This window comes from Oryza brachyantha, chromosome 9 (genome assembly GCF_000231095.2).
Source record: "Oryza brachyantha chromosome 9, ObraRS2, whole genome shotgun sequence".
Classification (NCBI taxonomy): Eukaryota; Viridiplantae; Streptophyta; class Magnoliopsida; order Poales; family Poaceae; genus Oryza; species Oryza brachyantha.
The window spans coordinates 13046409-13060420 of record NC_023171.2 but is presented as its reverse complement, the minus strand read 5'-3'; the positions used below and the strand labels follow the sequence as shown (position 1 = coordinate 13060420).

General features: G+C 36.9%; 1 protein-coding gene and 1 long non-coding RNA gene across 3 annotated transcripts; one reads left to right on the top strand and one right to left on the bottom strand.

The window, feature by feature from the left end:
* Nucleotides 1–1392: 1392 nt before the first annotated feature.
* On the bottom strand, nt 1393–11068 carry LOC107305001. Of its 2 annotated transcripts, none has more exons than XR_005812430.1 (4): nt 10760–11068; nt 8533–8610; nt 3546–4082; nt 1393–2514 (listed from the first exon to the last, which is right to left on the bottom strand). It is a non-coding gene; the product is annotated as an uncharacterized LOC107305001 (long non-coding RNA). The 2 variants fall into 2 exon arrangements; XR_001551096.2 differs by having other exon boundaries at nt 3546–3753.
* On the top strand, nt 3984–10082 carry LOC102707898 (protein FLOWERING LOCUS T-like). Its single transcript, XM_006660775.3, has 5 exons — nt 3984–4207; nt 5746–5807; nt 7129–7169; nt 9114–9330; nt 9818–10082. The coding sequence occupies exons 1-5, from the start codon at nt 4010–4012 to the stop codon at nt 9834–9836; spliced, it is 537 nt and encodes a 178-aa protein (XP_006660838.2). The 5' UTR covers nt 3984–4009; the 3' UTR covers nt 9837–10082.
* Nucleotides 11069–14012: the final 2944 nt, after the last annotated feature.

Below are 14012 nucleotides of genomic sequence, written 5' to 3'. Positions count from 1 at the left end.
GGGACCCTTGATCTTTTTATTTTCTGCCTGTACTTATAAACTAAAATTTAAAGTTAATTTTAAGTTTTTATAGAAGTTTATTTTTCAATATTGGCTTTTGGGGAATTTAACTTTTTGCCACTCGTACGATTGGTCAAAACAGACTTACCAATTTAACTTTTTGCCATTCTTACGAGTGGTCAAAATAGATTTGCCCTTCTTTATCTATGACATGTGGGGACGCGGATTCAGTGACATTGCCCCATGACATTCTCGGCGACATTGAGTCACTGACATGTGGGACCCACCTCGGCGACATTGAGTCACTGACGTGTGAGACCCACGTGGGTCTAGGCACATGTGGGTCTCACACGTCAATGACTCAATGTTACCAAAAATGTTACGGGACAATGTCATTGAATCCTGATTCGATATGTGGACCCTTATGAGTCTATATATAATATATAGGTCTAGTGTTAAATTTGTTATCACTCTTGGTAAAAGTGGCCAAGAATGGCAAAAAGTTAAATGCCCCGAAGCTTTTACTGCATCACTAAGAATTGGACTCCTTTGTGCTTCCAAAGTCCGATGCATCATTGCCATCTAATCAGCATAGGCTCTGCAGAATCAATTGGGCCCAATTTTCACATCCATTAAACGAGTAATCCATTCGTAAGAATATATCAAAGAGAAATAACAACTGTATTGAGCCTAACTTTGACGTTCACTCTCACCTTGCCTTGTTAGTGCAGGCATCCGGGCAAATGAGAGATTTTTCCTGTACGCAGGTGTTGTCTCGATTCACTTTTGCTGTGGCCTCTGGGTCGCAGCCATTGCCCCCTTATAAGTTATATCCTAATTCAATTCGCTGTACAGGATTCTTGAATTCTTCTAGCCAATCCTTCCATGTCATCCGATCTTTTCGGCAAATATCGCGGAGCCTCCAGGCTTGTGATTTATAGTACCGCCAGTGACTAGACTCAACACTGATTCTTCAATTATGATGAAGTAAAGGCCGGATGCTTATCCACTATCTGAACCAAATTGCCTGATAAACCAATGAAATAAGTGGTTTTTTGTTTTTTCTAAGTCGAATTTTTTTAGGTTTAACCAAATTTATATAAGGACGTAACATCTATAACAACAAATTATTTTTATTAAATCCACCGTTGGATGTATTACTATCATCATATATTTGTTTTCGTTGAAAATGTCACCATATTTTCTTTGAACTTAGTCAAAGTTGAAAATGTTGCTACGATAAATCTAAAATGAATTATAATGCGGAACAGATGGAGTAAATAGGAAAGTTCATTGAAAGCAATGGCATCCAGGATTCAGCATTGCTGCTAAAACAATTACTACAAAAGAGTGCTCAGTAAGCTTCCACTAGCATATTTAGATGCATGCTGTCAAAATGATAAGATAGGCTTCCATTAGAATAGATTCAGCTCTCACCTGGATCAGGCCAGCTTTAGCATTGCTTCCAGCTGGTCCACGAACAATCTAGAGGGGCCGGAGGCAGCAGGGACGGTGGGCATACTGTCATGGCATGAGCTCATCCACAGAAGCTGGGTGTAGGTAGTTTGCAGTGCAGGGGAATTCCTCAGTGCCTTTTTCCCCTCTTTTGTGACTGACATGCAAGAGACCTTTCAACAATTCAAAGTGGATCTCTGCCTTTTCTGCTTGCAGTCATGCAGTGCTCTGGTGGAGATGCCAATCTGATCTGAAGGCTGTACCTTTATTCCAACAAGATTTTTGGATGTCGAGTACATTCCTGGCCTCACTGTATATAATACAATATTAGCATGTTTTCAGGCAGCTTTGTATTAGTACACGTGCCAAACAGTTGTCTAAAATGTCAAAACACAATTTTGTCATATATGGAATTACATATTCTAAAACCAATGGTGCTCTGTTATCAAGGAAATAGGTAGGAACTATGGAGTTTTAAATTGTTTTCTGTAATTTTTTCTGTGGGATTCGGTCTTTTTTTCTGGGTTCATTCATGTATTACAAATAAGCCACTATAAGTTGACCAGAAAAAACAAAAGAGAAGGCTGCCACAGTACGGAGAACTTATTCTGAAGCTTATGCAAAAGTAAAAGGGGCTACATATAGAGCCAGTGGTCCTTGTTATTCCCATCTGAAAAATATAAAATCTGCATGGATTCTTCATGGCTCTCCCGACATTGATGTTTATGTGGAGAGCCGAGGCAGTTGCATGTTGTATTTTTGAATGGAGTGCCAAGGCAGCTACATGTGGTGTTCTTGAATGCAAACCCATAGTACAATGGTGGTGTCCGTCCTCCGTTCCTTCGAAAAGTCCAATGCCTGTTCGTAACATCAAAGGTGAAACTTCTGCATGCAACTGTATTTGAAATGCTGCAAAGAATATGGAATGTGGCCTCATCCTCATGATATCAAGACAATGATGCTGCAACTCCAGCAAGGAGATGCTTTTCCTGTTCCTGCTTGGTCTGAATGATCCTCTACAGCTGTATTTAGTGGACAAGGAAAGTAGTACACGCATATCTGCACATGAATACATTATGAATGTATACAACAGAAATAGGCATGAAAGGTCCCATTTGACCATACCACAGAATAATGTTGCTACTGTAGGAAAATTTATCAGCACTAGCTAAAATATGGAATTGTGGAAAACTAATGTGTAACTATTAGTCTATTACATGCAACAGAAGTGTACACCATGCATAGCTTGTTCCCAAGCATATGTGTAAATCCTTTTCGTCTGCACTAAAAAAATGCTACAGTTAAGAGAGATCATGTAAGAATCATATTTTTATCTCATTTATTTGAAAAAGCTGACAGAAAATTGCTAAAATTTTATTGAAAATCTTGTAGATCTGTCATCATCATATTTAGTTAAAAGTATCCAACAGAGTTTCCAAGCCTATTAGATTATACTACACAATATCACCAATCACATAAACACAATGCGACATAGAAGATGAGCCAATAACGACTTCTCCAGATTAGCATTTCAACAAGGACAAATTGTAGCAACAATCAGTGCATTTTTGTAACCTACTTGTTCATCCTGATCTAATCATGACTTTGCACATTCTGTAGACTGTAGGTACATACAATAAAACTTAGAATAGTTAGCCATGCTGAACAAGTCAAACATGCTTCTTTTCCCCTACTTAATAAATTTTTGGCCTGAAAAACGGCCCAGCGAAAAACAAGTCAAACATGCTACAGCATAGCTTCCAAAATCTGGATTTGTTGAGATTTCCTAATCTGGTAGTATAATGTCAATGCCGTAGTAAGCTGAAATTGAATCACAATAATATAATACTACTGTTCACATGAGAACAAGAAAGAACACCAGCCACATCATACTAATTTCACTTCTACACCATGTTAACTACTCATCTCGCATATATATGGGAGAAAAATACATCAACAAGGGCCATGCACAACAGGTTCAATAGCAGTTTATCACCAAAGGGTGAAGAATGAAGTACTAGATACTCCGATTGCCATCAAGGAAAAGCAAATAAAAGATGGAAGAAGATTGGTAATGACTTGCCTCTTACCTCCCCAGGTTTCATACTCTTGCATTGTGATGTTGATCAAAAGATTCTTTCTCCAGCTGAGTGCTCACCACTCAGAGAAGTATCAATGAACGTGAAATGACTCATCATAAACCTTTGGCCAAGGCCAGGCAAGGCGCCATGCAGGGGAGGCTAACTCTTGGAGCTTTAAACATACCTCCAGATCTTTGGAGAATATATGCATCAAAAACTGGCCATAGATATCAGTCACAAAGATCATATGCAATACCGAAGCGACTATAATGTAAATAAAATATTATATGAAAAGCAAGATTCCATTTGCTCATAGTGCTCAATGGAATGTTGTGAACATAAAGTGGATGCTTCACTCCTAATATAAATTTGCATCGAAGCGCTATGTTCTTTCCCACAGAAAATTTGTTAGCTAGCCCTTCCACCATATTGAATATTTCCAAATTGCCTTCTCATCAAGGAGCAATAAAATTATGTCACGAGGTAGGGATCCTTTGGCATTGAGCCAGATAATTGGTGATGTGTTGGATCCTTTCATAAAGTCAGCTGCAATGAGGATTAATTATGGTGAGAAGGAGATTACAAATGGCACTGGACTACGATCATCTGCAGTTTTCAGTGCACCACATGTTGAGATTGAAGGTCGTGATCAAACCAAGCTCTACACACTTGTAAGTGTCATAATTCGTAGGATCATGATCAGAGTAGTGTAAAAGTCTCTTGAGCCATTGTGTTTCGTAAGGTAACAATGACTTTTGCTTCAAACAAAGCTTGAAGTTAAAAGATTTCTATCATGTGAGAAGAGGTACTTTTTATTGTCTAGAATATTATATGAATTATTATGGAGTTACTCATGCATACCGTACAGTAATTAATGCAACAAGTTCGTTACTCAATGGTTTCGAAAAAGAAACAATGCACAGCTCTAATTAGTGCTTCACCAGAAAAAGCCATGTAACTTGCAGGTAGAGATTATTCAATAGATCTATAGGTGACTGTTGATAATAGGAACACAAAAGATATAGTTTATTAGGTTGCACGGAATATGCAGTGGCAGGAAAAATACACCATAATGCCATATGGTATTTTCTGGCTATACAAACACATCATATTGTAACCTTTTGGTAATGATCAAGTACACATATGGTACATTCTACTTTAGAATATGCTTTTGCACCCCTGTCTTTTCTGTACACTGTGGTACAAGAATGTTGGATAGGATAAGGCCCTATCATGTCTAATTTACTTAAAGTGGGAATCTCTGTCATAATAAAGTTAGTAATTTGGCATCTTGCTCATATGAACATCTTTTCCACAACAGATAGACATAACCACACATACAAAAATAATCCATAAATATCGGGTACTAAAATATCCAGCCTGAAATAACTGTAGAAAAGATACTAAGCCCCAGTTTGACATAGACTATTGAACAGATTATTCCCATGGATTATTGATTTGATTATAGGGAATATTAAATATTTTGAGAAATAAACTTAACAAATGGTCTAAGCAATGCAGTAGATTTTTTTTTTAGATAACATATTCCTTCCATCCCAAAATATAAGCATTTTTAGTATTCAAGCTTTGTACCACAATAGAAGCATTTCTGCACTGATTCCCATGATTTTCGATCATTCCAATGATTCTAGAGCCAATAAGATGCTCAGAAAGAAATATACTCGATTCAAGGTTTAAAAATTGATCACTGAAGTGACTAAAATGAAATCTTTTGACATCTCCTTAGTCTATGCTAAACATCATAGGAATGTTTATATTTTCAAACAGGTGTAGTATTTTTTCAAAGTGTAGTGCAAATAATCCCGTGAATGGCTTCAAAACAGGACCTAAGCTGATCCCACCTCCCTAAGCAATGCTGCTCTAACCTCTCAGAGGCACACTGCACACATTTCCATGGGTACTGTACAAGACTACAACTTTGATTTTATTGCAAAACCTCATAAATTAGATCGGAGGGGGTGGTTCTTATTAAGTGCACACACAGGCCTCAGGGCACCAAGAGAAAACGCTATAGGCCAAAACTTATCTTGTTTTTATTTTTTATGTTCCCATAACAGTATAATACCTTCCTTTTATCTCCTTTTTTTGTTTGATTTACTGAGCTATGCCCTAGGTCCTATATAAGGCATGCAACTGGAGCTTGATATCTATATCTAAATGCTAAAATACAAAGTTTTCCTCTTATAAGGTTATGGTGGATCCTGATGCTCCAAGTCCAAGCAAACCAGAATACAGGGAATATCTGCATTGGTGAGTTTATTGAATTTATTATACAAGCAAAATGCTGCATACTTCCTTCCTAAAACTCAACAATGCCACATTTCATAAGAAATCAATGAGTGCTACTCGCCACACTATTGTTATGCTTATAGTTCAAGAACACCTTACCTAGATAACCTGCAGGATTGGAATGCAGCCCTCTCGAAAAGGAGGGGGGTGTTTCTTTTCCATCCATCAGCAGCTGAAGAACTCTTGTTCTATATGCTAATTGGGTAAGAAAGTACAATTCTGTGATAACCTAATTCTTTTCCATCACCATAATTCCCACAGCCTAAGTTTCTTTGTTCAGATTGTCATTTCTTATCATCAACTGTTGGTTAAAATTACCAATGCTTCAACATGTTTTGTATTATTCTTAATAGTTTTTTGTTTTTAAGAAAGCATTTTACCAACTTCTAATGGAGAATGTACTCTGTAAATTTCCCTTGTAATTGCTTCATTGAAAGAGTAAGGAAAACCAATCATGATCCTGAGTAACTCTATGAACATCATTCTTTATTGCTAACATTAATGAATATTAAAATGTTGAACTATGAAAATACATTAATTGATGGCATTAATTACAACATCAGCATGAAAAACTACATGTAGATATCAGGCATGCATGCAACTAACTTATATGGTTACAGTGAAAGAAGGGCTAGAATGCAAAGAAAATTAATAGAAAAACAACTGGTGGAGCTAATGCTTATAGGTAACGTCATACATGGCTAAAATAAGTAAATAACATTAATGGATGTTAAATTGAAATTTATAGTTCTTTATTATGTTTTAAACAAGACAAATGGGCTTTGAATATGATCAGTAACTAGGAATACTTAGAAGACAATCAATCTAGAAGATGTATCAAGAACCTTGCTTATGAAAACTTAATATATAAGAACTATGACCTTTCCCACTAAAAAAATCTTACGAGTAAATAATCTTAATTAATCTTTTAAGGATGATCTGATGCAACATGATGACATTTGCAACACTGAGCTTTTCTTCTGCTTATTGGTCAAATTCTTGCTTGCTATGTAGTACTAAAAATGTTGCACCATAATATATCCAAAAATTACCATATATTGATGGCCTAATCTGATCCATGTTTCTGCAACTCATATCTCGTTACATAGCCCTGCATTTTTCATAAGAAGTAAATGCTCCAATTTTGACCATACGTAAAATTTCTTTAATTTACATATAACTTGTCATTCATGTATCCTATTATTTGTGTCCTTTACAAGCAACGGTGAACCTAATCAAAGATCTAAAGCTGGGTTATTCTTTCTTCCTTCCTTTTCTACAGGTTGGTGACAGACATCCCAGAGGCACTAGATGCACGTTTTGGTGGGTAACATCCTACATAACCTCCAATGTTGAATATTACATGTACAGATCAACAAACATTTCTATTACAGTAACACAAAGCAAACTATTTCCAATATTCGCTCATTTATTCCAAGTGAAAAACATGAAATTTATTGTTGTATATGGTTCTACAAATTTCACTAGTACTCTTGGCAATTGACTAGCTATGTAGTTAGTAAAATCTATGTGAAAAACAAGACAGAAATAACTATGGAAAAACTATTATCAACAATATAACTATTTGGCAATATCCTCGTTTTGATCCAACCAAATACCTTAACACTTCCATGAAATAACTGTTTGCTAAAATTATGTTAGCATATTCCATGAAATAATTGTTTTCAAGATTCTAAGTAAACATGTTTACTGCATGAAACTCGATGAATATTATTTTGAGTAGGCTGGTGTTTAAGAATGATTGAAGAGAATGCATCAGCCTTCATAGTTCTAAGTATGATATCGACCATGACTGCACAGTCAAATTTTGCAAGGAACGTATAGGGACTTTTGAGAAAATCAACCCAACTCTTCTACTAAACTAACGAGATAAGGATCAAGTCAATAATAATTAATTTTAGGTGTCCATATACACTGTCAGTCACTGACATGTTCATTAAAGGTGCATTTATTGGGTTATCTATCACATGATGAGATTCCTTTTCTTTAATCAGAAATTATAGTTCTATATCCCTACACTTGTTGCTCTTTTGGATTTAAGGTGACACTGCAAAAATTGAGGAAAACATTAGGTATTTGTAAAGTAAGTTTGTGATTGATCTATTGAATATGAACTCTATTCAGTCATCTTAAATATGTATACCTGTGAATCAAATGTAAAGCAACTTAGGGAGATGGGGATGGACCCCACTCTAATACATGACTGCACCTATTTTTGATGCAGGTTGAGCAGTTGGACGGTTGTTATCTGCCCAACAGTGCCTCAAGTCAGTATATCAGATCATCAGTGGGACCCACTGATGAATTTAGTATGTGCAGCTATTACCTGCCTATGGTTGACCAATGGTTCTCTTGTGTGGGGGGCCGCAGAAATATATATACAAAAATCTGTGAGACATCCTTCAGATTTTTCAAACATTAGAACTTCCATTTCCAAGTGAAAACATAACACTATCAGTCTGGAGTTTAGAGGGAAAAACAAGGCGTAAAGTTATCATAGTGCCCTCTGTCCCTCCCTAAAGAAGCTGCCAACTCAGGAATAATCATGTAATAGTAATAGTTTGAAAACATTACTGTTTTCTTACCAAAAACAAACACTATAACATTAAACAAATGGTATTGAAGGCTTTGGAGCCAAGATGAAATGCTGGAGTTATAAGCATACCTTACGATTGCATGCACGAATTTCACCTAATCCTCTCATCTGGATCATCCCAATGATAGCAGACAGGAACAGTCTTTCCTGCTCATTTTGTCAAGACTGACTGGTTATTTAAACATCAAAGCTAGTTTTGTGAATATTGCAAAAAATGAATGCAAGTCACATAATATACTATAAGTCATGCACTTGGTCATTTTTGTTATTCACATTTAATGGCTGCTGGGAATTAAAATGGTTCACCTCCTTTTTTAAATGTATCCGCATTAGTGGTATTTCAACTTAAATATTTATTTTGATGTGGATGCTACAATGGATATTCAGTATATGCAATGGATTGCAATACATCTATCCATAATGCTATTTCTTAAAACAACATGTACCGCAGGGTACTGTCTATAGTCTTTAATTGGCAGAAAGTAGCACAGGACTGGAGCATGGGCAGTGAATGACTGAAATATAGGAAAATCTATACCACGGTGTCAAGGAACATGTATTCTGTAGTGTGAAGTGGTGAAAGATAAACTTCACCTTAATAATATGAATCACAGCAAAGCAAATCTAATAAAGAATACACACTGTTTCAGGTAATGAAATAGTTCCGTATGAAGCTCCACGGCCACCGGCCGGAATTCATCGGATTGTTTTTGTGCTATTCAAACAGGAAGCACGGCAAACAGTTTATGCTCCAGGATGGCGGCAAAATTTCAATGTCAGAGATTTTTCTGCATTTTACAATCTTGGACCACCTGTTGCTGCATTATACTTCAACTGCCAGAAAGAGAGTGGTGTTGGTGGCAGAAGGTAGGAACAAAGTTTATATTTTACTTGAGAGAAACTAAAACAATAAACGTTATTCCTAATATATTGGTAGTCACGAAATCACAGGAGCCAGGTGGATCCCCTCAAAACATAAATCATGACATTTTGATTGAACTCATGACATAGACGCTGCATATATTCTAGTACAAACATAAGATTTTGCAAAGATGCTCTAGAGAAAAGATTCTGAGGATTGCTAAAGCTCAGTGCATATATATGGAAGATAGAAAATAAATTTAAAAGTAACATATGCCTTCCCAGAATATAGTGAATTCAATGTAGAATGTCAACTTAATTTCCTAGCCTAGCACATGACTTTTTAGGACAGTGTGTGCTTGTTTTACCCTGTTCAGGATACTAGGCAAGTTTTCTATGATATAAGTGCACATATGTAGTATTAATTACCATGACCCTTTAGGAGAGAAGCCTTCATTTACTAATTCATAACTTTTTTATCTTGTATTAATAGGTTTCAGGGACCAAGCTGAAGTCTGGATGCAACCAATTCGAGATTATAAAATATAATCCACAAAAAGCAGTTAACAGCCTATATATAGTCTCAGACTGTCAGTTGACAATCAAGTAGTCTAGTAATTGACTTGTATAATGTATTCCATGAAATAAACTAGACTTTCAATATCTTCATAGTCACCTGTGCAAAGAGAAGATGATGATGTCAATATTAGTAATTATGAGGAATAGTGTAACCTTTGGTGCTCTGTTATAAAATGAAAGAAAATCAGCACCTACACATATGCAAAACTGAATTCTTTTATATAGTGTCACTGGACCTTCTTTTTTTTTTTGTATAGGCACAACCAAGTTTAACTTTAAACGCGCTTATAATGGCATCTAACACCAATACACCACACAGATGCCATAACATATGCTAAGAGAAACAGCTGTGTTGGACCTCATTTTAAGGATAATAAAGAGAAGAAAGGTGCACCCAAATATACGACGAATGAATCAAAGGAATAAACCCAGGGTCCAGAGGGATGAAGAGACATTTCAGCACATAGCGAGAATAGATGCATCTACACATGGATAAACGCAACGCAATCGCGATGGGGATATCAATGAGAAATGCCTAGTGTTGATCATCTGATCCTAATGCCAGAGATTAAACGCAATGCTGCGAGATTACTGTTAGCACTAATCATGACTTGTACATATATTAGAATATCCAGTGTGTCTGCTTTCTTTGTGTTCATCCAACGAGCCCTCGCGTGAGTTCGCTGCTTGTGTGAGTGTGTGTTAATTACTTTCTTGGGCCAAAGCCAACAATTACTAGTATCAGCACCAACCACGAGTCTCCACATTATCTCATAGAGGCAACAATGAACACATTTCAGATTCTGGGATGCTCGTCACGGCCGGGGAAGGAGAGGGAGGTGGGTGGGAGACTCACGCGACGGCGCCATTGAGGCGTGGCTGGAGGAGGGCCCCGTTCTTCGCCTCGTCTAGCGGATCCTGCGCCGCGCCTGCGGAATCTGGGGACTTCGTTAGGCCGAGGAGAACGACATCGTCGTCGACGACGACGACGGTGAGGTGGGGCGGGGAGGGGAGGGGAGGAGCCGGTGCGACAGCGCGAGGAGCAGACCAGGGCGTGACCAGCCGCCGGCGAACCGGAACCCTGCTACTGCTGCGGCCGGTTAGGGTTTAGCGGCGGCGCCACGGGGAGCCCATCGACGGCGAGGCGCGGTCGCAGCAGGCGCCGCGCGGGTTGCGGCGGGGAGAAACCTGAGGCGAGCCGCCGCCGACTGACCAGAGCGGCAGAGCCGCGGCGGGGAGAAACCTGAGGCGTGTTGAGGGACCTATTCAAAAATTTGGACCACTTGAAAGGACTTATTTGAAAAAAATCATTAACTATAATTCTTCTTTTTATATTATGTTTTGATGCTATATGTAGTCATTGATGGATCAATAAATATATTATATGTATGTATAAATATATTAACATTTACATTACTCTAAATAATGAAAAAATATTTTAAGGTCTATTCGGTTGGGAGAAATTTAACCGATAGAAATACGAAAAATAGAGAAATAGAAATGCATCCTATATTAATTCATATAAATTTTTCCAGGAGGTGTAAGTAGTTTTCTATACTATATTTCTGTAAACCGAATGACTTTAATATGAATTAATTCTTATAAATAAAATCTTTTTCTCCAAACCTAATAGATCATTATAGCGTAGGTAATAGTAATTTCATCTATCCTAACCGGGTTCTTAAGTGCAAAATATCTAGATTGGGACATTTGGTAGAGTCTCCCCGTGTTTAGTATGCAAGCACGCACCAACAACACAAAACGTGCTCGCCCTTTGTTGAGACTTTGATTTCCCCATGTCTAAGCTATTCACCTTTTAATTTCTGAAACTTTTAACTAGGTGCAGAACCTCCAACGATACTTTCTAGCTTGAAACTTTCAATTGAAATTGCAAAATTTCAATCAAAAATCTAAAACTCTTTACTAACCTTGTAAACACTATTGAAAATCTAAAACTTACAACTAAGACCCAAAAACTTTCAACCCGTGAATTCAATTTTTCTACTCAAATATGAGAGTTTCGACTCACCCTCAAACTTTAAACTCAAAAGCACAAACACTTTCAACCAAAGATCCTAAATACTCAGTTGAAGGTATGCAACTCACGTGTATTCAGTAGGGCTAAGAAAAGGAGGAAAAAGGGGCAATTGTATCTTGATGAAGAGACATAAGAGGTAAAGTTCATTGGCATCTCTCTGGAAGAGGGATAGGTCACTAGGAGAAAGGTAGAAGGGGACTTTGGCGTGCCTATGACAAGGGCAAGGCCAATGGATGAACGCATGGCTCCTTGAGGATGGGAGGGACGAAATGTCAAGATAGCAGTAGCTTCACATGAGAATCACCTCTATCTATTTAAGTGGTCAAAGCAGGAAGAAGGGATCAAATTGAATAAAATTGAATAAGACGGACGTTACTTCTCTTCCTAGCGCACATGTATTGAAGCAATAAAGAATGTGTTTTAGAGACCTTTGCAAATTTGTCATTGTTTTTTTATTTACTATGATGGTGTCATTCGAATGATAGTTTTAGCAGCATTTTTTAATTTTTAATGGTAATTTTGTGACACCACTGCAACCAAGTGACAAAACCACAATTGGCCCATTGTTTTACTCGATAAGTCAAAAATTAAACAAAAACCCATTGTGACCCAATTATTTTATGACACAATTCAACAATTAAATGCTATAACTAACATACAAACCGTAAAATAAAATTGTGTATTAGAAGTCATATTTTATTCATGAAACTAAATCTCCTTGATTAGATGATATGACATGATTGAAAGTTATGAATTAAAACATCCCATTGCCAATAGCCAGGGTCCAAAATGAAAAATGAAAATTCAGGATCGCTCCCACTCGTAGGGTCCTATTTGCAAAACTTCCGCGTCGCATGGGTCAGCCATGGGCCGGGCCTAATATGCCAGGCTGGACCAGTGGAACCCCAATTTCGAATGCAGAAATTCCGTACAAAATTTTACAGTGTTCTTTCACTTCAAAAAAAAAATCAAAGGGTCTTAATAGTTGGGATCTACCTCTCTCTATCCTTCAAAAAAAATTAAAATAAATAAGAGGGCTAGAATTTTTTTGTTAAAAAAAATTTCTCTTTCAACCTTCAAGGGAAAAGCTTTTTAATTATGTACTTAGTGCCTCCTGGCCTATGATAATGCATGTTTACAAGCTGTGTTATACAGGCTGAAGAAAGGTTGTAATTTTTTTTTTGGAAAGGATATTATCACAAGTTGACTGAACATATATACATGAGAGTGATGTCACCAAAGAGTGGACATCAGGTACTCCAATTCCAAGTTACAAACAACTGATTGCAATGTCCATTTCTTTAGCTCTTCTTTTTTTTAAAAAAAAATTGTTGACTTGCAAGAACAAGCAAATGTCCATAGAAATATTGCGACAAATAATGCACAAGTAGCACAAAGTCAACTATCTGTTCCCTGAAATAGATATACTAACTTGCGTTTTTTTTAAAAAAAAAATCTTCTGCGGCTGAAGATTATTTCCTCTTTGATAATCTTAATTAAGGGTCTAATTAAACAAGAGCATACGTGCATAGAAATATGACCATAATTAAGGGTCTAGTTAAACATGTTGATGATGTCATCAGCTCACTACAGACAGCAATAGCTGCCAGGCATATCATATAAATTTATATCTCGTGACGATGCTATAAGAAAGTTATAAAATACTGTGAGATATAAAAGAAGATTTTGAAATGAATTTACTTAAGAAGGATAAACACCCACCGTGGGACAAGTTGATGGTGAGGGTTTGGGTGTTCGTTTCTGGCAATAATCCACCATGTTCGTATCATACAAAGTATTGGTTGCCACTTCACAGGATCACAGGGATGTCTCTAAAATGCCAAAAATATATATTTGAGGGCTCCTTTGTAAAGCATAAATTCTGCACTAGGAATTCCATACTATTTAACACAATTCCTTTGAAATACTTTTGAAATCCCTTTATTACGAATGAGGCCTGAGAGTAATGTCAGAACTGTTGAGAGTAATGTGAAAAATGTTTGAGTTTAGATCAAATACGGTTCATATTTGAGATATGCTTTGGATCAAATCAATCCACAATGAGTAGATC